This window comes from Microtus oregoni, unplaced genomic scaffold, assembly GCF_018167655.1.
Source record: "Microtus oregoni isolate MIOR12 unplaced genomic scaffold, Mior012 000028F_ref0000031, whole genome shotgun sequence".
Lineage (NCBI taxonomy): Eukaryota > Metazoa > Chordata > Mammalia > Rodentia > Cricetidae > Microtus > Microtus oregoni.
In genome coordinates, this window is record NW_024543087.1 from 12,167,415 (window position 1) to 12,191,399 (window position 23,985).

Genomic DNA, 23,985 nt, shown 5'->3' on the forward strand with positions numbered 1-23,985 from the left:
GCGCTCACACAGAGGGGAAGCTGTTGCTGTCATCATCTGTTTCTAAGCTGCCCCACTGTATCCTCCATCATGATCTTGTTAATAACACCAGGCCACTGAGGAGTTGCCGGTGATGAAATTTCATCTTAGGAACTTTCTGAGGGGCCTCACCTACAGAAACACCAGCTCTCCTTAATTAAAATTTGATTCTCAAAAGAAGCCACTATATGTGTTTTAGTAAGATAATAACATAGGTAGTAATTACACTTCGTCTGTGGCTACATCTCCTTAGATGTGGACGCGGGTAGCTTTGTGTTGTCTCAAATCATTGCCAAGGCAGTCTCCAGGAAGCAGTGGTTCTTGTCTGTTTGCGTGTGTGTTTGTCTCTCTGTGTGTGCGTGTGCTCTGTGGTGAGTGCTATGTGGTATGTGTATGTGTGATGCCCACATGTAAATGCTTGTGCTCACACTGGCAGGCTAGAGCAGGGATGGTATCCTCTGTCCCTCCCCAGGCTGTTCCCTGGAGGCAGGGTCTCTCACTGAACTAGAAGTGCAACTTTGGGGGGAGGCCAACTGGCCAATGAACTCCCAGAATACACTCTAGTCTTCTATGATGAGGTTACAGGCATGTGCAGCCATGGCTGACTTTAAATGGGTGTTGAGGATCTGAACTCAGGTCCTCATGCTTGTAAAGCAAGCTCTCTTACCCACCCAACCATTTCCGCAGTGCCCTAAGCTGAAGTCTAGGGCAAGAGTCCGATGTCACCAGACATCAAAAATATGTGTGGCCCAGGTGGCTTCAAACTCTCTATGCAATTGAGGACAGCCTCAAAATCCCAACCTTCCTGCCTCCATCTCCTGAACCAGGATTAAAGATTTAATGCAAGGTCTACAACCTGTCTTCACTGTAGGTCAGATTGATGGCAACGTATAAAAGCCGGATTGCTCAATTATGTACTCTTTGTAAATGTAGTTTCAGTAAGACAGAAAGCATTCCTGAAAACATGCTTACAGGCTTAATAACTGTGACTTCTAGGAGACTTGATAGCTCTAAAGGTAAAAAAGCAAAATAAAAACGCAACTACAAATGTTACTAAATGTAGAAAAAAATCAAGTGATGTATTTTGTATTTTGAGTCTTTTTTTTTTTCCTAAGGAAAAACGTACCTTATACATTTAATTCACAAAGGACTCCAGAGAAATACCTCACTTTGTTTACTGTCTCTCCTGAATCTCATAGGTGCCCAAACTAGTCTGGGTATCAGTGAGTTGCTCTTTTTGGTTGCAAATGTATTCTGCTCTCTTCTGGAGCCTGGGCTCTCCCTCCTTGCCTCCCTCCCTTACTCCCTTTCCTCACTTCCCCCTCACACTCTCTCTTGCTTTCTCCCTCCATTCTAAAGCTAAGGATCTTGCAGGGGCCTATGTTTAGAGGTGGGCATCTCCGTCTGGTCTGGCTCTTGTTATATCTGGCATGCGTTGCATCCATGAACCCACAGCAGCAGTAGCAACAGGCATGAGACCTGCCTGAGATTGGGGTCCCCAAGCCAAGTGGCTAATTCCTCACGGGTTGGAGAGGGAATCCTAAGTCCCCACCCCTCCCTGCTATAGGCAGTTAAAGTTTATAAATGATAACCTTCATTATAAATTTATTAAAGGTTAAAAATGATAACCTTAGACAAATAAACACCAGTCTTGCTTATGCAGGCAACGCCAGTTAAGAACAAACAACACAACAAAAACATTCAGACGTGAAATTAGGAGGACTTGGGAAGAAGGGATTTGGTGGGAGGGGGTGACAGTAAGACAGGATAAAGACTTTGAAGAGCAGCATGTGAATGAGATTTGTAGAGATGCTTCAGTGATTAAGAACATGTACTGCTCTTGCAGAGGACCCAAGCTTTGTTCTCAGTACCCAAGTCAGGTAGCCTCCTTGCTCTCTGTATGTATAATCAACTATAAAGCAAAAATGTTTGGAAAATAGCATTTTATTAAAAAAAGAATTATGCTGCATTTGAAAGATGCAAAATGTAAACTGCTCATCGTTCCTTATAAATTAGGTGCTTTGAATTCCAACTTTCACACCTAAAGTTGTGGGGTTCTTAAACCAGGGAAATGTCATGCATGGGAGCCAGAGAGTCACTGATAGAGGAGGTGACACTCCCCAGAGCTCACTTATATTCAGATGTGCCTCCCAGGTATTCAGTCAAGCCTCTGCCCTTTCTCACTGTTTCCTGTTTAACTGCCCTGTTCTCTTACAAAAATTAGTGAGGAAACTGGGCAGTGATTACTAACCCTGTGCTTAAGGGCTGTTGAGAATTTCTGATCAATTTAAAGGAGATCAATACATTAAATTAGTATAACTTTATACAGCAAAGAACATTGTTTTTGAAGATGTGCTCCTAGTGGACAGCCCTGTAAATGGAAGTTGGATGAGCCAGCACTCTGACCCAGCCACTTAACCTTGTTGGCACTGTTTGGCACCTAATCAGCCAACAAACGTGTGTGTGTGCATGTTTGTGTGTATGTATGAATGAATATGCGCATGTGTTTGTGGATGAAAAGTGCGTGTGTGTGCATGTGCGTGTGCATTGCTCATGCTGTATGCTCACCCATATTCCTGAGTGTGAGTATAGATGCACACCGGCCAGGTCACACACTAGTGGTCAGAGGACACCTCCCAGTGTTGTTCCTCATCTTCTGCTCTGTTTGAACCAGGTTGTTTGCTGCCCAGTGCACAGGCTAACTGCCCCACGGGTATCTGTAGTGCCTCCTAGCAACATCTCCCATCTCCTCACAGGAGTGCTGAGATCACTGCCAAGCACTACCCATTGTGCCTAGCTTTTATGTAGGCTTTAGAGTTTCAAATGTGGGTCCTCACACTGGCACAGCAAACATTTTAGCCACCGAGCCACCTCCCCCAGCCCCATCAAACTATTTTTGAACCACATATTGTTCAACATAGTAACTACAGAGCAAAGACAGAAAGAAAGCTAGTGTCACATGCCAATCTTGGTGCTAGTGAAGCTGAGGCAGGAGGATCATGAGTTTGAGGTCTGTCTAGGCCAGTGGTTCTCAACCTTTGTAACACAGTGACCCTTTAAGACAGTTCCTCATGCTGTGATGACTCCAACCATAAGATTATTTCACTGCTGCTTCGTCACTGTAATTTGTTACTGTTATGAATCACAATGTAGATATCTGATATGTGACCCCCTATGGTTGAGAACCCACAGGTTGAGAATCACTGGTCTAAGCTGTGTCATGAGAGCCTATCTCAGAAACTTAAATCAATAAGAGGATAAAGAGAAGCAAATACTGCAATGAAGCTTATGAAAATTAGAAAACGAATAACATTTCAATGAACATTTTATTGTTCACCTAAACATACATATGTGTACAGGTAAATATACTTGCACGTGCATGTGTGCGCCTGTGTGTATGATGTGTCTCCTATATAGTAACTGTGATCTGTTCTTTGAACCATATACAGTTGAGAGGGATTTAAAAGACCTGTTTTTATTTTATATGTATGAATGTTTGTCTACATGTGTGTCTGTGCACCACATATGTGCCTGGTGCTCATGGAAGCCAGAGAGAGCATTGGATCCCTAGAACCAACTAGTGTTACAGGTGACTGTGAATTATCAACCTGGTTGCTGGGAACTGAATCTGGGTCCTCGGCAAGAGCAGCAACTGCTGAGTCATCTTCTGAGCCCCAAGGGGGTTCCTGATAATTACATTAAAGCAGGAGTATTAATGGGGACATATGGTCTACTATATAAAAAGTTGTCTCTCGTTTAAATAAAGCACCAGAACCAAGGTATGTAGATTCCAATCTCCATTTTACGCAATGTATCTTATCATGTGTATTAAGTCAGAGAATAATGATTAAGATTAAAGAATCATTTAAAACATTCAAGAAAGGAAAACAGTGGCATAATAATTTGACTTCTCTTTGGAAGGAGTGAAGGTTGTCTCCAAGCCATAATGGGCTTTGGAGCCTAAGTGGTTGCAGTGAGCAACATGGATCCTTTTATCTTGGCTCATGATTAGGAACAAAGCACCAAGTCCATCAAAATCAACCAGTTTGCTTTCTAATGTACAAAGCACAACATTTCCAAGTGCTTTGTTTTAGGCTTGGTATTGTCCCTTGCAGCTATTACCCTAGCACTCAGGAAACTGAAGTACGTGGACCAGGGCGAATTCAAGGCCAGCCTAGGCTACACTGTGAGTTTCAGAGTAGCCAGGAAAACAGCGAAATCATGTCTCAAAAACACTGATAAAAAAAAATCATATTTTTATTCTTCAAAGTTTTTATGTTCATTTATTATTCATTTGTTCTCAAGGCCAACATTTCAAAAATATATCTGCTCAGGCTTCATGATTTTTTTTAAATAAAAAGTAAATTAAAGCATCACAGATCATTTACTAGATGTGAAAAAAGTAAATCTGGTTCGTGCAGATAGTGAGCATTATTTAATGCTGCATTTGCAAGTAGAATAAAAGAACGTACAACATGTTAATTGAAAATATTATGTTTTCTTTAAAGATTAATTATTTCTCTTACACAACTCTACACAGGGACTAGATTAGGAATGACTTGTGAAGTGAAAGTCTGACCTTGACCCGCTTCTCAGGCAGGCTAGGAGGAGCATTGGAGAGGCTGAAGATGGCGCCAGCACAGCTGCAGGAAAGCAGAGGAGAGGGGGTTAGGAGGAAAGAGAGGAGTTCCACTGAATTAGTCACCAGGAAAACATTTAAGGTGTCTGGTCCACTTGCATCTGGAGTCTGCCCATCATCTCTGAGATCTGAGAAGGCTGTGTGTGTGTGTGTGTGTGTGTGTGTGTGTGTGTGTGTGTGTGTATTAACATGTGTGAATGTGGTCATACCATGGTGCACGTGTGAAGATCAGGGGATGACCTCATGTGTCAATCTTTGCCTTCCAGTTTAGGATCTCTTTTTATGTCTGTTTGTTCGCTTGTTTGTTTTCTGCTGACTATGCCAAACTAGGCTACCCATGAACTTCTGAGACGTCTCCACTGCGAGCTTTTACCCAGTGAGTCATCCACCTAACCTCCCTAAGAAGGCTCCAAGTGAAGGTGACTTCACCTCTCCCTGGACATTTTGGCAGGGAAAAGCAAAGCTGCAGGATGGGCAAGCTTTGGTTAGGAAACAAAAGACAGAGGGGCTGAGGAGGGGGAGGGGGACTTAATTGGGGGAGGGGGAGGGAAATGGGAGTCGGTGGCGGGGAAGAGACAGAAATCTTTAATAAATAAATAAATTAAAAAAAAAAGACAGAGAACAGGATTGATCTCGCCTTTGCTGGCCAGAAATCTCCCAGTCTCCGGGTTTTTGCTGATACGGATGGCCTGACCCTGCTTAGAACCCAGAAGTTGGTTGTTATGACTCTGCAGCCCAGAAATCGGATCCACATCTGCATGGGCTGCACAAGCCTGTTTCAATGATTCTCACCTGCTGGCTGCTCCCAGCTAGAATGAGCCTGCCTTCTCTGCTGACCTAAGTGCTTAGCCTGCCTTTGCCTCCCAAACTGCTTCAGCTCCTAGAGATGAACAATTTCTTCATAATCATAGGCAAAGCAGCGCATTTGTTGAATTAGCCCCTGCCCCTTTCCCTTCAGGGCTCTTCCTTGGTGGCCCATGGAGGTTTTGTGGACTGAAACCTGGATGCTGGAAGCTAGAAGGAACATTTCTAGTTTTGTTTGTTGGTTTGTTTGTTGGAAGGTGAGGTTCCCCACTGGATGCTCCTGATAATCAGTTTTGTTCTCACTGAAAGGGTAATTCTGGGAGTAAAGGTGCCTCCTCTGACTCCTTTGATAAGGCTGTGAGGAAATCACCTTAACCTGCATGCATCTTAACCTGAGCTCCACAAAAGCCCTGGGAGGTGGGGGTGGGGTGGGGAAGTATTTGCTACTGGATTATAGAGAGAAAAGAAAAGAGAAGAAAAGAAAAGCCTGGGAACTAGGAAGCAGTGGGCAGAAGTGCTGGCATGTAGTGTCCACCCAATTATGGAGTCTGTGACTTTTCCCAATAGTAAACACATGTTAACTTTGACTGCAGAGTCAACAACACTGCTTGCAAGGGTTCTTTCATACAGTCCCACCTTGCTGATGGTTGCAATAAATATCCAATCAGGGCTGGAAGTGAAATTTCATGGTCAAATGTGGGTTTATCACGTGACTCTGGGATCTAGCCAGAGCACCAATAAATAAGTAAATAAGGAACGAATTTGGCTGAATGTAATAAGCTTAAGACTAAGTTACAGAACATCTCCTTAGCCAGAGATGCTTACAGAAATGGAAGACGGGTGGGGGCTGGCAGAAACAGAGCTGTCACACAGTCTTCTTAGCTTCGCCCACTGCTAACATACGCTGGCAGCTTTCTGCTTCTGCAGCGAGTGAAAGGAAATGTCAAATTTCGCAAAACAAGCGCTGCAGCTTGAGTTGAATCATAATCTAATTGTTTCTCTTTCCCCTAGGATATTTCCACACTGGTATTACTTAGTATCACCCTGCATGTTATTATCAGTTCCCTACCAATGCTGCCATTTCCAAAGGGAGAGTCAACTATTAGGGCAAGGAGTCAAATATTCTGCCCTAATGCCTAATGACACATAAATTTGAGAGTTAACATTTATTTAATTGCCGAAGCGGTCATGCTAAGTGCATAGTCTGACATATTATTGAATGTTAAAATGATGAATTTTGAGAAAGGAAAAGGTCTATTAAAAACAAGAAATAGTGTATAAAGAGATAACTCAGAGGTGAAAAGCACTTGTTATAGTGCAGAACCCGGATTCAATCCCCAGCACCCATATGGTGGCTCAAAACTGTCCATACATCCAGTTCCAGGTGATCTAACTTCTAATTGCTGTGGGCACTAGGCATGCATGTGATACACAAATAGACAGGCAAGCAAAACACCCACACATATAACATAAATTAATCTTTAAACGTTTTTAAAAGAAAGCAAGCAGTGTGCTCTTAGAGTGACCCAACTCACTTTTTGAATCTTTGTGCAAATTGGCCCGGTAGCGTGGGAAGCACTTGCTGGTGTGGCTTTCCGTGTTTTCTGAAGGGGAAGGGTGTGCTGGTTACTCCATTTCCAATACCTCTTTCTCCCTCAACCCCATGAAGTCCCTCCCTCTCTTGGCTTACTTTGCCCTGTGGCTTTAGGTAAATCATGCTAGTGTAAGGCATACCCTGACAGAGGTCAAAGGGCAGAACAGTGAAGGGAAGCAGAGCCCCTTGCAGTGGGATGGCACTGGTTCTCACAGGCAGCTTCCTCCCCCAGCTTTCACTGTCTCCCAGCCTTTCAGTTGCCGGGCAGTGTCCTGAGGGGACAGAAATAAGTCACTGTTAGCAGAGTCATCTGCTCACCTCTCCGTGACCTTAGCCTTCTACTCAGTCGCTTTCTCTGCACCATTTTTATGTCCTGTAAAATGAGAATAATGACCATGCCTACTTCATAAACTGTGTAAGTCAGTGAGGGTAAGGCACATGAATTCACAGCAACCTGGATACAGAAAGGAGAACGCTTAATTTCCCCATCGAGTACATCCAAGTGTGGCTTCTGCTCACTGACCACAAGCTTACCTCAGATTGTCTGATGGCAAATAATTTACACAGTCCAGGATTCTAGCCAGGGAATGGTGCTTCCTATAGTGGGCAGTTTTCCCACTTTAATTAATACGATAAAACCAATTCCCAATAGGCATGCCGGGAAGCCCATCTCGCAGGGGATTCTCAATCCATCAGGTTGATAATTAACAGTAAACCATCACATTCAATGAGGAATCAAGGTCAGGCAGGGAGGGAAGGAGTTCTTTGTTAAATAAATTCTTTATTAAGAAGGCCAGAATGTCCCTGGGAAGAAGGTTCCAACTAAGTGAAAAAGTGGTTCAAGACCATGCAAAGTGGGGACACAGAATGGAAAGCAAAGACACTGACCATTGGCCACCATTTATGGTTGGCCCAGGTCTCATAAGAGGGCTATCGGTCTACACCGACCTCCTCAACACAAAGACTGAGCCTATTTCACAAACAAGTAAAACAAAATTAGAGAGAAAGAACGCACTCCTTACTGAACTGTTCTGCTTCAGAAAAGTGATAGTAACCTGGTAGGAATTCAAAGCAGGAGTGTGTATTGGAACTTAACAGCTTGCTCAATCCAGGTAGCTACATACTTCATGACGGTTCAGTGACTATCAAAACCAGATCCCTTTTCTTCTTGTTGTTGTTCTTCTTCTTCTTCTTGTTCTTCTTCTTCTTGATCTTCTTCTTCTTGTTCTTCTTCTTCTTGTTCTTCTTGTTCTTGTTCTTGTTCTTCTTCTTCTTCCTCTCTCTCTCTCTCTCTCTCTCTCTCTCTCTCTCTGGCACATGAATGTTCATGTGTATGGGTGTATGAAGAGGCCAAAGGAGAACCTGGGTGTCATTTACATCAAACCCCTTTGAGACAGGATCTGTCATTGATGTGGAACTCAACAATCACTTGGACCAGTTGGCCAGTGAGCCCCAGACATCCTTCTACATACACCTCCCCAGTTTGGGGCTTACAAATGCAGCCACCATACCCAGTGTTTTCAATGTAACTTTAGAGCATCGAACTCAGGTCCTTACATTTGTGGGGCAAGCACTTAACCAGTTGAACTACCTTCCCCAACCCTCAAGGTGAGATCTCAAGATCAACTCATGCAAACCCACCTTTCAGGCTGTAGCCTAGCCTGACTGCAGTAGAAGAGCTGGAGACTAGCAGTTTGTAGTTCACCCTTCAATAAGCATTTGAGGTTCTGCAGAGACAGGCCAACACACAGCCCACTGACCCAGGGGGACCACTGTTCTAGTTGGGAGAAGCAGAAGCAAAATGGGAGCCTAGATTGAGTAGTAAGAGAAGAACTACTTTAATATAAGTTAGTCCTCAAGCCTCTGGGCAGATGGGCCCAGCACAACACCTTTCCTGGATACCTTTGGGTGTGGCCTCATGCCTCATCAGGGAGGTGCCAGCTTCTGCAGCCCCCATGTTTGCATTGCTGCTCTAGGCTGAGATAGCAGGAATCTGGACCCAAAGGCTTCCTCTATTATCTTAAGAATTGATAGATGTGGCTGTGCCTTGTGGGGAAAGTACTCTGCCATCTGAAAGGAAACTTCAGGCAATGAGCTTGCAGCCATCTTCAGAAGCTCCAGCTGGGAACTTGTAAATCACTTTTAACCAGGATGGAAGACTGGTGTTTCCCTCCAGTGCCTTGGGGTGACAGCAAGAGTTAACAAGTGACTGATCAGAACCATTTCTCTCCTACCCTGGAGCAGGCTGTAAAAAGTGAGGCTGCTCAGTAGGCAGCAGAGACAGCCTGCAGGGGTGTGCATGTTACCGGTGCTTGCATGCTGCGATGCATGTAGGTCAGAGATCAACCTTCATAGGTGGTTCTCTCCCTCCACCATGGGCTCCAGGGACTGAACTCAAGTCATCAAGCTTTCATGACAAGTGCCTTTGCCCACTGTGCCATCTCACCAGCCCAACATAAACTAATTTGTACTTGTGTAGGCAAGTCTCTGGATGTCTGATGATTGCCTTGGTCCAGATAAAAACGACATTAGTAAACAACAGTTCCTCATACGAAGAATAAAAGATCTCCACTACTGCCGTTCTAGCAATGATGATTATGAGTTAGGTGATGATGTGGAGGAAAAAAAATTGTCTCTTGACTATCATTTGAGCGTGTGACATCGTCCTGACTATTGGGATATTGATGTAATTAGAAAATCACGAGGAATCAGAAGTCATGTTCCAAGCTCTAACTGTAATGACAACTTTAAAAATGTTTAGCCTTAGTTTGGGGAGAGATCTTAGGCAATAAAATGATTGTCATGCAAGAATAAGTACCTAAGTTCCACCTTTCAGAACCTATGTTTAAAAAAAAAAATCTCCTGAAAACAGGAAGAAACCAGATCCTGGTTAGCGTGATTCTTCTCATGGGAACGACTGCCATCTATTGCCTTTGTTTTCATCCGGGTCACTATTATTTGCTGAACTTTGGCTTGGCCTTTCTCTTTCATGATGGCTTTGCAGCTCTCCTCATTGTCCCTGTTGTCTGTCCTCATGCACCATCTCCTCTCTACTTTCTCTTCTCTCCTGGGTCTCTAGCTTTTCTACCTGTCTTCATGCTTTTATTGATTTTTCATTTCGACCACCTAGTGCATGAGTATCACCATGACTTATAGATCAATTTCTATTTCTCTCTCAGGTGTCACTAACTCATGTCAAGAGCAGCCGTGTCCTATTGACTTCTGAATCTATGCAGCATGACAAATGGCTTGCCTAAGCATTGGAGCCTTTCGCTCATTTGATTACTGATAACTAATAACAATACACTGGTCCATCCTGTGCCTCCAACTAAGGGGCTGCCAATCACTATGTACCCTAGGGCTGGGGTTCCTTCTCTACCTTCTTTATGTCCCTGGGTCACAGGCTACAGCACCTCCCATTCTGAGCATCCCTTGGATGTGCTCCTTATCGCTACCACTCCTACCCTGACTCAGCTTGTGTTCATTGTTTCTCTCGAGTTATTGTTGTCCCCCACAGACTTCCGACCTTCAGCTCGGCCTCTTGGATGGATTCAGGGCTATCTTTATAAATTTGCCCTTCATTTCACTACTCAATTTGTATCTACATACCCATTCTGCATGCTGATCAGGTCTTTCAATGTTAGATCTCATTTTATCGTACGGTGTTTAAGGCCCCGCAGTGTGAGCCTGATTCCACTTCTGTCCCCGTCACGGTCCCTACTTACATCTAACCACCTTTGAACTTATTTCTCACATCGCTGGCCTTTGCACATGGGGATCCCGATTCTTCCCACCTCATGCCATTAACATTTTCTGCTCATCTTCCGGGTAGAAACTTCTTCAGCTGTGGATCATGGCATCACTTAACTGACCCGGAGTGGTTTGTGTAACGCATGGGTGGCAATAGAATTATGAGTTCACGAGGACAAAAATGAACTCAGCCTCAAGTGTGGAGTGAATACAAGAGTTTTCTGACAATGCTCACGCATGTTGCCTCACACAAATTCACTCCACTGTAGCCTTGGCTGTAAACAGACAACATGCATGCCTCACAAGGTGAAAACCACCACCCCATCAAACACCATTCACAGCTCTACACTTTGGCTCAGATTCTAAACCATGGCAGTGTTTTTTGCTCTTATAGAAATATGATGCTTTAATTACAGAAAACAAAGACTTTAAATATTTTCCTGTTGTCATTCCTCTGGATATTGGTGTCACATTAGAATATCTTTGAATGGTTTTCATAAACAAGCACACCATATCATCAGTATAGGAGTTTTCTTTCATCTGTAATGAACATTAAAGTTGTTGATATAATGAAAAACTTTAAAATTTTGTATTTATTGTTTATTATCAAGAAATGTTTGGTGTGCTGACTTTAAATACCTGTAGGTTCCAAATCAAGTCTGAAAAAACCCTCAGATTGAAAGGACTTTTTAGGGAAGAGTTCGAAGCCTCTGCATAAAAGGGCTAGTTAAAGACCACCTGGAAACCTTCCATTAGCTGCCCTTCCTCCCAAAACCCTGCGAGAGTAGTCCTTTCTTCAGTGTTCCATGGAGTCTAAGATGTGGTCCCATTTTTCTCTCCTTTCCCACCTTCCCGTCCATATCTGATTAGTGCCCTCTCCAGCCCACATATAAACCCTGGGAATGGCTATTATGGTCACTCAGATGTTAAATGGCAAAGAACAATCAATACATTGGAGGAAGAAAGATAGAAATAACAGAAATTGAAGTGAAGGGCAGATGAGGTTGACTATTGACTATTATTAGGTTGAAGGTGAATCAGAGGTATCTCCTGTCAACTTAAAGAGCCACTGTTAAAACATCAGGGACTGTCTAACTGAAGAGACACATGAGCCCCAGTTCTCACTCAATAAGCATAGGGACCCAAGTTCGAACTTCCAGAACCCAGATCAGAAAGCAGATGTCTTAGTGTATGTTTGTTATCCCAGTCCCAAGGAAAGGGAAATGGGCAGATTCCCAGGGACCAGTGACCAGCCAGACTACCCTTATTGATGAACTTCAGGCCATTTAAAACTTCTACTTCAAAAATGAGGTGCATGGTTCCTGAGGAGCTGCTCTTGAGGTTGTCCTCTCTCCACATGCTCACACACATAAGGTGCACAGCACACATGTGCACACCCCACACAAGAATGCATACATGGATACATACACATGTATATATGCTCAAGAAATCATAATTTTTTAAATATTCAGGAATTGTGCCAACTTGTTTCTAAACCCTTTGTAGTTTGAATCCAGCAACTGTGAGAATATTTGCTCCAGGGAAATTGGCATGTGTGGTCAATAGGGATTCCCCACTCTTGGATACACAGAGGCTTTCTGGGAGAGAGGATTTAGTTCAGTGGCAAAGCACTTGACTTTCCTAGCAAGCTCAAGTCCAGACATTCATTCAGTCACCAACACACATAAGAGAGAGGGGGCAAGACTAGCAGGGGAAGCTTCCTTGAGATCACTGGTAATTGGGGTTAACATAAAGCCAGATAGCCCTTTTTCATGTCCGTCAAGTATACAACATTGGTGGAGCTCACAGATGACCGTCCCTCATGGGACACTTCCAAGGTGTGTGTCTGTGTCTCACCCGCTACTACCACCTCTACCTAGGCTCCTATCATCATTGTCTCTACCCCTTTTCCTTAATAGGGCTGCGCAGTAACAGAAACCAATGTTATTGTTAAGCCTTCCACTGGTTCAGCATTTGGGGTCTAGTCCTATTAGTCTGGAAATGAACAAGATGCTCTATTTGATTGCTGACAAATAGTAACATACAAAGATACCTTATATCAAAAGAGCATTTTTTGCATATGTGCTCCCACACATATGATATGCCTGCGTGTGTATGTATATGTGTTCTTGTGTGTCTGTGTGTGCCTGCACGTGCACATGAGTACATGACTATAGAGAGTGGACTCTGACAGCAAGTTTGGCTCTTGGTTGTTTTCCCCTTTATTTGCTAAGGCACTTTCTCTCTCAGAGACCATAGCTTCCTGATTTGGCTAGCTCAGCTAGCCAGGTTGCCTAGAGACTCTCCTGCCCCCAAATCCTAAACCCTGGCATTGCTGGTGGCCTGCTCATGCCCTCCCAGATTATATATGGGCTCTGAAGATCTGAACTCTGAGCCTCACACTGGCATAGAAAAAGCTTTATCAACTGAGCTGTCTGCTTAGATCCAAGGGGCCCTTTTGAGATATTACTTGTTACCTACTTAAAAGCTTCTCAGTTGTGGCCATACATAGTGGTGAATCTGTCACTGTAGAACTTACCTTGAGGTGGCTGGCCAGAGCTGGTTACACTTTTACACTCTGTAGCCATACAGATGGTCAGTAATGCTGACCTCATGGCTTGTAGCCTACTGACCAATGGGATAAAATCTATGGAAACAGGCACCAGGGGGCCAGTTGCCATAGCCCCCTCCATCTTCCTCTTGACCCCGCCCCCAGCTTGTTTGTGGGAACTGCTCCTTCTGTGTGGTTCAGTGTCCTGCTCCCCACCCCACGAGTGTGCAGCATCATAATTGCGGGGCCAGGTGAGACACAGGAACGCCACGTTGTCCTCTGAGCCCCTACCCTCATTAAGAAAGTAAAATGTTGGCGAGTCTTGCAGGCAGCCTTCCTCCCTCTGGATTGCGGGAGCTCTTCGGCTGTCAGCGCAGCACTCTGGGCCAGGAAAGTTCAGAGAATGACTTCAATAATATGACAGCCTCTTCCATTTAAAACGGAATTCAGCTCTGCTTCCCTCGGAGCCTTCATTGAAATTCCGCGCATGATCCGTTCCTCTAGTCATTTAACAATGTCTCTCATGTTTGCCCTGATTTAAGGAAGAGAAAAAGAGAAAGAAAAGAAAAGAGAGAAAGGAGCCCAGCTTTGTATTTGTGATAACGCGGATCAGGGTAGTGTAATTGCAGGGAGGAGGCCCCCGGGCTGGCAGTAATAGGACGGCTCCTCTGTGTGCCGCCAACAGACAATGACCTGTGCGTGGTTGTTCTCGGGGGACAGGAAAGAGGCTTTTAAGAATTACTCACTGTGAAGGATGAAAGCTAATGAGGAAAGGAGCAAGTGAGGAGAGAAGCGACTCTTCAGGAAGTCGGGCTCCACTTAGACCTGTCATGGCTCCCTTCAAAGTCCTTAGGACGGGGTGGGTCTGTGCAGGAGGGTGCTGAGCCTCGCGCACATTCCCATGCAAGCTCCTCCTAGGTCAAGGCGCCTCCTTGCTGAGGAATTAAGGCCACTAAATAATAAATATCAAGGGAAAGGAAGGGAATGGATGCAGAGACTAACAATAAGTAAGGTGAAAGAGGGCATTTATATCAAAGAAGGAGCCGCTCCTAATGGGCTTCAACAGCACAAAAGGAAAAGGCAGTCTCATATACTCTGCTTCCTTCTCTCGAAGGCCAGACACGGGTCTTGAATCACATATACCAGCAGACTGGCATGGAGCAAAGTGTCTCAGAGAAACTCAAAGCTTGCTTTTCTTTTCCCCTGGACTGGATTGCTAGACTGGGGGTGGGAGTGGGGGGGGGGAATGGCCACCTGGAGCGTGTGCTAGAATTGGATAATGTCATCAAAAACAGTGAAGTCAGATACATCTGGGGAACCTCAGGGCAGCTGACCTCCTCATGCAGGATGTAGGTGAAGATGTCTTCCGGTGAAGTGCCCAAAGGCTGCTCTCCTCTCTGAGGCATAAGTAGCTTGTCCACCTCAGGAGCCCACAGCAATACTGTCATATAAAGCTACATCCTTTACTCCTTGTCCACAGCCCCCTGGAGCAAAGGCTGCGGCTGCTGAGCTGAGACCGGCTTTATGGCGTAAAGATGCAGCCTCTGTGGTGAAATGACACAAACAAGCGCACAGTATCCACACAGTAAGAATCAGCAACAGCATATGCTCCAAACACAAAGCTCTTCAAGCGGCCTGAGATGGGGAGGCATTTGTTTTTCCCAGTCCTTCATCTGATGACCTAGGTTGCTTTGCAAATCCCCACTTCTCCACTTTCTCCCGCCTATATTTGCCCTCAAAACCCTAAGAATACTGCCTGCATCTCCACCAGCCAAGTGTTCTTCCTAGAGTTAACCAGTCGTCCAGGAGAGTTTAGACTGAGTGGATATCACACAGAATTAAGCTACCTGTGATTGTTTTAACTGTTACCTTGACACAGCCTAAGAAGAGGGTCCCAGTTGAGGAATGCCTAGATTAGCTTGGCCTGTGGGGGAATCTGTGAGAGGTCGTCCCAATTCTTAATTGAGGTAGGAAGATCCATCGTAAATATGGGCAGTATCTTCTCATGGGCTGTTAAGAATGCAAAACCATAAGCAGCAAGCAAGCAGGCAACATGGATGCATTCATTTCTGTTTGCTTTGACTATGGACATTACATGAGTAGCTGCCGAGTTTCTGCCTCAGTTTCCCCTCTGCGGTGGACAGAACTTGGGTCTATAAACTCCTTTCCTCAAGCTTTTGGTCAGGTTAAGAGTACAGCAGAATGAAACTGAAGTTTGCCTTGCCTGCTCTTCCAAGATCTTCCGAGTGTGATCCATTTATTTGAAAGCCACCAACCTCATTCTTTATCCAAGGGTCCACCCACTGCCCCACCATCTGCGTAGCTATCCTGCAGCACAGTTATTTAATGCTAACAGTTGGTTTTCACAAAGAAATCATGTTTCAGCTTTGATTTCCTTTCATACAAAGAGGATCTTGTTCAAAAGCTGTGGGCCATAATTCTTCTCTTCATCTAACCGTTTTAACTATTGAGAAAACAATTAATGTACCAAATGGTCATTGAATACCTGCCACATGAGAGAGATTATGTTAGCTACAAGAGAGGGAGATGCCTGCATGATAAATAGGATTTCCATTGAGAGAGAAAGCACGAGGCTACAGGGTCAGAAGTCACAGCATAAATTCTAGTTGTCTCTCAGAGTAGCTCCGAGTCCTTAATGACTTATTATATCTTTGCAAGTCATCATTTTCCATAAAAGGAGTTTTGTGATAGTTACTGCTTCTCGGGATTCTGCAGCATCATGCCAAAGCACTTAATTCACTCTTGGCCTGAGCCTGGGTGATCAACACATACGACTGACTAATCATGGATGATTTCAGAGCAGGGGAAGACTTGGAAGAGTCCATCAGAGCCAAGAACCAGCAGATGATGGAAACTTACAAAAGGAGGGGCCAGTTCGAGATAATTAGTTTGTCTGCACGTTCATAACCAGCTCTGCCATTATCAGGACTGCGGTGACCCTTCCATACACTTTAGACAAAAGCACAGAGTTAGAACTCAGAAGCAAGCTATTGCAGAGGCAGTTCCTTGGGAATGTAGGGATATACAAACCTTGGCTCCCCTGGGATAACTGTATGGTGTATAAGCATGAGTATGTGCTTGTGTGGGCATAGGTGTACGTTTGTGTACATGCATGTCAAGGCCAAAGGTCAACACTGGAAGTCTTTTTCAATTCATGTCCACTCTGTTCATTGAGGCGGGGCCTCTCTATGGAAACCCAGAGCTCACGGATACCACTAGTCTTGCTAGCCAGCCTGCTCCAGGATACCCTGTCTCTACTTTGACAGGATACGGGCTACCCAGCATTTATGTAGTTTCCCAGGATCAGAATCTTGGTCCTCACACTTGCGTGGCAAACACTCTACTCACTGAGCCATCACTCCAGGTAGGAAAAATCTTTCTATTGCACAGACTGTTAACTAATGCTGGAAAAAGACATCTACCACTTTAAGAATATTTCACTGTATGCCATACTGCTTGAGTAGATTAAGATAGCCAGAACTAACTTTCTGAGAAGTTCATTCTCTTGTCACTCTCCTCACTTCTAGTTTCCACAGTCAACAGCAGCAGGCTTAACCTAAGTCCCCAGATGATGGCTACAGTGGTTCTTTCATTCATTTCCAGAGTGTTCTCTGCAGCCGAGCCTTTAAGTAAGAGTTAAAATATCAGTCACAACAATGTATCGTGTAGATTATTTTACACACCAAGCTTTAATTGTATTGCATCAGGTCAAACTTTTTTCTGACTATTAACCAGTCGATTAACCAGTCCCTCAAACTATCTCCAAACTCTCCTGTACTCTAAGCCCTTTCCGGTTCTCAGATTTGCAAGGAGCAGACTTGTACACTCTGTAAAGTCTCCACTCAGAAGAGTTGCTTCTCTGGTGGCCAGGAGGCATCCATCCACCCTTAACCTTTACACTTTCACAAAAATAAACGGCACACGTGACTTGAAAATTGAATCAATCTTGACAGAGTATAAAATAATAAAAACAGCTAATGTCTTCATCATTTCCTGAGCGAGCCCATCAGGCAGAAGGGTGTTACCTTTCTTCCTCTGTTTTGTAAGATGTATGACGGCTGACTGATCCTCAATAAATATGGAAGAGAGACCGTTTCACAGCTACCAACTGACAAACTGGAACACATTTTTCATTTGAGACGGCAAGATAAGCAGGCTGCCAGGGCTCTGCCATCTCTGCCTCAGACAAAGGCTGTCCCAGGCAGAAGCTGCTGGTTCATTCTTGGGTCAGCACTATGTTATTTTTAGTTCTCTGCATCTGCACAGGAGCTCAGCTTACACTCCCAGACCCCTCCATAGCCCACCTTCCCTGGCATAATTTAAAGAAACGGGTACCTCCAATTAAACCATTCCAGATGGAAAGTTCTTGCCTAGAGAGCGAATTGAGAAACGAATGGGATTCATGAATATAAATTGAGCCTCCCTTACACTTTAGTTTCCATCTCAAATTGAAGACCCCCCCCCCCTGCAATAAATCCTTATTTGCCTTAAGTGTGTTTGCTGTGGGACCCAGGCGCGGAGCTGATAGCATATTGCTATGCATAACCAAATGCCAGCTCTCACAAATCATCCCGGGATGTGGCCTGGGGAGGGAGAGGTTGCATGCCGCTGCACCTGTGCACCCTTGAAGGCTGTGCAGCTCTGCAGGCGGCTGTGCCCTATGTAGAGATGGGGCAACCCCACACGCTTTGCCTGTCCTGGAAGATTATCTTCATTTTTCTACAAAGGAATTCCTTCTCCCTCCCTCGCTCCCTCCCTCCTTCCTTCCTCCTTCCCTCACTTCCTTCCTCCTTCCCTCACTTCCTTCCTCCTTCCCTCACTTCCTTCCTCCCTCTCTTCCTCCCTCCCTCCCTCCCTCCCTTCCTCCCTCCCTCCCTCCCTCCCTCCCTCCTTCTACCACACACACTCTCAACATCTTTACACCCCTGTTCTTTCTCTGTTCTTTCCCCTTCCCCTTAGTTTTCCTTTAGCGATGGTGCTGGTGGATAGATCTCTTCTCAGCCACACCAGTTTATTTATTTAACACAGTGACTCTGTGGAAGGATGAGGGAGGTCGATCAGCAATCACGTAAATAAGCTTTGGACATTAGACCACTGTCTCCCCCCATTCCTCCCGCCTCATCTTCTTCACCACTCCTTCACTCTTCATGTGTTTGATTTACCTAGAGCAGTGGTTCTCAACCTTCCTAACACTGTGATGCTTTAACACAGTTCCTCGTGTTGTGGTGACACCCAACCGTAATATTATTTTCATTGCTGCTTCATAACTGCAATCTTCCTACTTTATGAATCATATTGTAAATATCTGTGTTTTCTGATAGTGACCCTTGTGAAAGGGTCATTCAACAACCAAAAGGGATCATGACCCACAGGTTGAGAATCACATGTAATCATTAAAAGATCCATTTAGATCCTGAATATTAAAAGATTGCCCTCAGTTTTCAGGCAGAGATAGGCCTCTGTTATAATACTCCCAGTGGCCTGACCTTGACAGTGAGTTCACATTGCCTGCTCTCTGTTACAAAACTAAATGGTAAGGGAGAATATAGCTCATAAATGATTGTAACTCTCCCACAACCATATCAAGTTATTTTCTTATGTGTGCGACAATGTTTGCTACAAAGAGCTCGGATGAAATGGTAGAATAGTCTCAGATTGTCTTTTCAGGAAATGTGTCTTTTGTGTATGTAGGTTCTCCCCCCCCCCCCCCCCCCCGCCGTGTGTATGTGTGTGTGTGTGTGTGTGATTCTTCAGGTGTTACCGCTTTCCTTTTTAATTTACGGCCCTTCAATGGCCTGGATCACCCTCAGGCTAGGCCGGAAAGACAGCGAGCAGGGATCTGCCTTTCTCTGCCTCCCTAGCCCTGAGTTTACAAGCGCCTGTCCTCATATTCAGATTTGCTTCTTTTAAACAATACTTCTACAGGTTGATCTCAGGTCCTCCTGCTTGCAAGGTATCTACCCCCTGCCAGACCTCCCGATGTAAACTTCACGGCCGCTGAATACGTGAGTTAGAATGGATGGTGCAGATACTAAAGACCACAGAAACCGTTCTAAAAGAAAATGGACTTAAACACCTCTGCACCCGAGACCTTTTGAGAAGCAGTGTTTAAAACCTTTGTAATAATAAACAGGGTGTGCAGTGGGAATAAAAAGTAAGAGGACGCACAAGGATAAAAGGTGACTTTAGAAACAGGAATACTGAGAACTCAAGAACAATTGCAGTGGGTTTTTGATCCTACTGCACGTACTGGCTTTGTGGGAGCCTAGGCAGTTTGAATGCTCACCTTAGGAGACCTGGATAGAGGTGGGCAGTCCTTGGGCTTCCCACAGGTCAGGGAACCCTGATTGCTCTTCGAGCAGATGAGGGGGGGGGGCGACTTGATCGGGGGAGGGGGAGGGAAATGGGAAGCGGTTGTGGGGACGAGGCAGAAATTCTTAATAAATAAATAAATTAATATAATAAAAAAAAAAAAAAAAAAAAAAAAAAAGAAACAGGCACTGAGCAGACCTCCATACTGGACCTATCCCAGCTTGTTATCTCCTGCCTTCCTTACCAACACTTTGCTCCAAATTGATCTGGAGAAGAGGGCTGGGCTTTTAACTCAGTGACTTTCTGCAACCATGTTCCCGTGATTATTTCTGATAGAAATGAAGAAGTATATTTATACAGCCAAGTATTTACTTCCACAAAGGGCTATAAGTTCATCTTTCCTCACTGTGAAGTCACAGCATTCACAAGTATGCAATACATGGCATTTATTAACAATGAGTGTACATTCTGTGTTCTTGTTTCATTTTTAGAATCAGGTTGTACAACTTCTCTCAGTGTCTGTGGTAAGAGTCTCCTCTCTCATCCTCAATCTCTCGGTGTCAACATTGTATAAGCTCTGGACACAGCTTATTTTACAGCAGGGGCTGAAGCTGTGTTTTTATTTTCTACTGTATCAACCTATCTCAACCGTAACTTTCTTAGATGTTTATAGGAATGGTTTTTTATCATTATTTACAATGCATTTTGAAATACCTGTTTTGAGGACAAGAATGAATAAATCAAATCTGCTCTATAACTTAGAAAAAGAAAAAAAAGAAGGCCAACTAACAAATGAACAAAAGCATATAATTTTAAGAAATACTGTATTCTATACTATCCCATACGTGTTCATGGCTGTTTATTGGGTATTTTACTAGAATGTTCTCTTAGGAGTGAGTTGTTGAACAGAATAAAGCTACAGTATACTCTTCTCTGCTGAGGCATTTTCTCCAGTGGATGTTTCATTGTTCAGGACAGGGAGTTGTTTTGTTCAAGTAGAACATGACCAAGCAGACTATGTAAAAAGACTGTTTGGTGGGATCTACATACATGACACTAGCTTGGGAGACTGGGAAGCTAAGGGAAGCAGTCGTTTAAACTAAAACATGTGTAATCATCTGAAATTAGTGAGACCATTGAAGAAGCCAAACAGGAATGCTGTAATTTATGATGTCAAGAGAGGCCTCTGTGTAATGAAGAATTAATCATAGCCACATATGCTTCTTGGACGAGTCTGTGTAACAATAAAAATACCAGGTTTTCATTAGACTATTCTATGTAACAATAGAAATGTCAGGTTTTTTTTTTTTTTTTTTTTTTTTTTTTTTAGTATCCTATGCAGCATTGGAAATGTCAGGGGGTTTTCACTGGACCATTCTTTATAACAATAGAAATATTAGAAGCTTTTTCTTGGACTGTTTTATGTAGCAATGGAAATGTCAGTAGACCTTTTGAAACCATGCTATTGGCCATGCCTTGAGATTCTTTTAGAAAACTTTTCATTCTAAGGAAACAGACACCTGGATAGCATAATCACCGCATGGAAACTGTGAAGTCCGAGACTCATGAGTGCTCACACCCTGAGCAATGCCACAAACTCTCTCTGTTCCAGCCTCTTACAATCCATTCAGAAGGCTCTTTTTTCTGTCTCTCTTACCTTTGCAGGTTACCAGCCAGTCTTGACTGGTCAGCAGGGCTTCCAAGGCCTGATGGGAGTACAGCAGTCTTCTCATGGCCAGGGTGTGATGAGCAGTCAGCAAGGAACCCCAGTGCAGAGCGTGATGGTCTCCTACCCAACCATGTCTTCTTATCAGGTGCGTGCCTGCAGCTGGAAAAGCCCCGGCCACAAGCTCCCACTTTCCAGAGCAAACACCACAGGACGTTCCCTGCGGTGGGCGGTTAGTAGGGTCATGGATGCCTGACCTGTCCACACATCAGTTGACTTGGATTGTGATATAGGAGAAAAAGTGTGCAGGTGCCATTCCAAATGTCTGGGTTTTCCAATGCTAAACTGAATTTGTTCCCATATAAACTTCCTATTCGTAGAAGGAAATTCTTCATTAGCATTCTATACAGGGAGACCCTTTGGGCGCTCTATTAAAATGATATTTGATAGAAGACCAAATATGGTTTTTTGTATTTACTCAAGTAAATTTCCTTCTACTACAGTTTCGAGTTATCACAGATGTTTAAATGGCATCTCGGATGCATCTAAAACACAATAATGCCAGCACGAGCCCATTCCCAGAACAGGGCAACCTGAGTCTTTAACACATATGATGTATGCTTTCAGAGTGTCACCTGAAGCCTTCTAGGAGAAGAAATGAGGAGCGAGTAGGGTTTGGTCGTTCAGTTTAGCTGTGCTGGGTGCCCTAGGTTTAAAGAAGCTGACTCACCCCTTCTACCAGGACAAAAGCCCCTCCATCCTAAAGAAGGCTCCAAGCTACCTCTCATGAAACCAGAAAGGGGAATGGTTTTTCACACTGAGATAAAGAGAGGTATCCAGGTGTTGTCCTGGGGCCAAGAAAAAAAGGCAGGGGAGGAAGAACGGGAAGAAGGGAAGCAGATTCTAGGAGTTCACACATCACAACATCTGCTGCCTCCTGGAATATGTCCCTGCCATACTTGCAGTGTTTATTTTTTATTTTCAACAGAGATATACTTACCCAAACTGTATCCATCCTCCACATTCAACGTATGGCCTACAGGCTACCTGCATCCCAGGATACCTGTGAATGAGTACAATGGATTATAAAACATGCCACCATTCATACAGTCAGCCAGATTGAGTGCCTTTCTTCAAGGGAAAATAACTGATCAAAGACAGGCACAGGATTCTGAACCTGTTAAGTCCAACTCAAATACTCGAGTGATATTTATGACACCATACCCTTCCCTGGACATATCAAAGCAATCTTTTCACACAGACTTTTGCTTGTGTCTTACACAGGTGCCAATGACCCAAGGTTCTCAAGCAGTGCCCCAGCAGACATACCAACCGTCAATTATGCTGCCCAACCAGGCAGGTCAAGGGTCACTCCCAGCCACCGGAATGCCTGTGTACTGTAACGTCACGCCGCCAACCCCTCAGAACAACCTAAGGTTGATGGGTCCACACTGCCCTTCCAGCACAGTTCCTGTCATGTCTGCTAGCTGCAGGACAAACTGTGCAAGCCTGAGTAACGCGAGCTGGCAGGTCAAGTTCTGAGAGCTGGGGCTGCCTGCGGGCCACGTCGTCAGAGGGTAACTCACAGCCTTCACGGGAGGAGGAGACGTGCAACTGGCTGAGGACTTCCGTATTCACTCAACACTCGAACGACTGCTGCTGGTGTTCTGTACAAACTAATCAAAGACTAACACATACATTAGCTGGTTAATGGTGCATATCTCCGTCATGTCTGCTAGGTCTGCCTTTGTAGCTCAGCTAGTGACATGAACTCATCAAGGTAAGATTTTCTCCTACCACTGAATACCACTGTGTAGATTACAATATCCCTGATTCGGATTAGTTTTGTACTTTGTGTTGAGTTTGTGATGCTAAAAGTATTTAAAAAATATATAAACTAAATCACACTGTACCAAAGCTGTAATGGGAAAGAAGAGAGCTAAGGAATGGAAGGAATAATTTATATACACTATAGAGTTTTCTTTTTTTAAATGGATATATATGGTATTGTAGTGTTTAATCCAAATAAAGCTTATTTGACCTTGTGGAGGAAGGTCATGTTTTTACCACCAGTTTGTTTCGGTCTCTCTTTCAACAAGTTATTTACTTGTTTATTCAATGTTTTTATTAGCGATACCAATTATACAGGATGGGCTTCATCATAATGTTTTCAGACATGTGTGAAATGTGTTTTCGTCAAATTGAACCTCAGTGTTTCCTCACACTCTCATGGCCTCCATCTTGTTACCCCTACCTCTTCGAAATCTGCTCCCCTGAGTCCAAGGCACTTTTTGCTTGTTGGTTTGGTTTTGATGAATCAATGAGTTTCATGGGAGCTCCTACAAAAACAAGGGGTAGGGGGTTATTTACAGGAGCGTGCCCAGTGACCCACTCAGGGAAAAGTCTCTCATCTCCCACCAACCATTAACTGCCTCTAAATTCTTGGGGGGGATGTTTCATATGCCTCCCCTCCCATGATAGGATGTTGACAGGCCCCATTTTGTGCAGGTAATCATAGCGTCTGTGACCTCAATTGTGCCACACTGTGTCATGCCTGGAAGATAGTGTTCAGGACACTCCACCTTTTCCTGCAGCTCTTAGATTCTTCCATCCCATCCTCTGCGGTGACC

The 23,985-nt window shown here is 44.2% G+C and overlaps 1 protein-coding gene across 15 annotated transcripts in view; it reads left to right on the forward strand.

The window, feature by feature from the left end:
* Arpp21 (cAMP regulated phosphoprotein 21) overlaps window positions 1-23,404 on the forward strand; it is a 160,079-nt gene extending 136,675 nt beyond the window's left edge. For all 15 annotated transcript variants that reach the window (XM_041677415.1, XM_041677418.1, XM_041677421.1 and 12 more), the window contains 2 exons: window positions 21,355-21,503; window positions 22,640-23,404. In XM_041677415.1, the coding sequence (XP_041533349.1) occupies window positions 21,355-21,503; window positions 22,640-22,897 (407 nt within the window). In that variant the 3' untranslated portion in view covers window positions 22,898-23,404. The remainder of the gene's footprint in view (window positions 1-21,354; window positions 21,504-22,639) is intronic.
* Window positions 23,405-23,985: the final 581 nt, after the last annotated feature.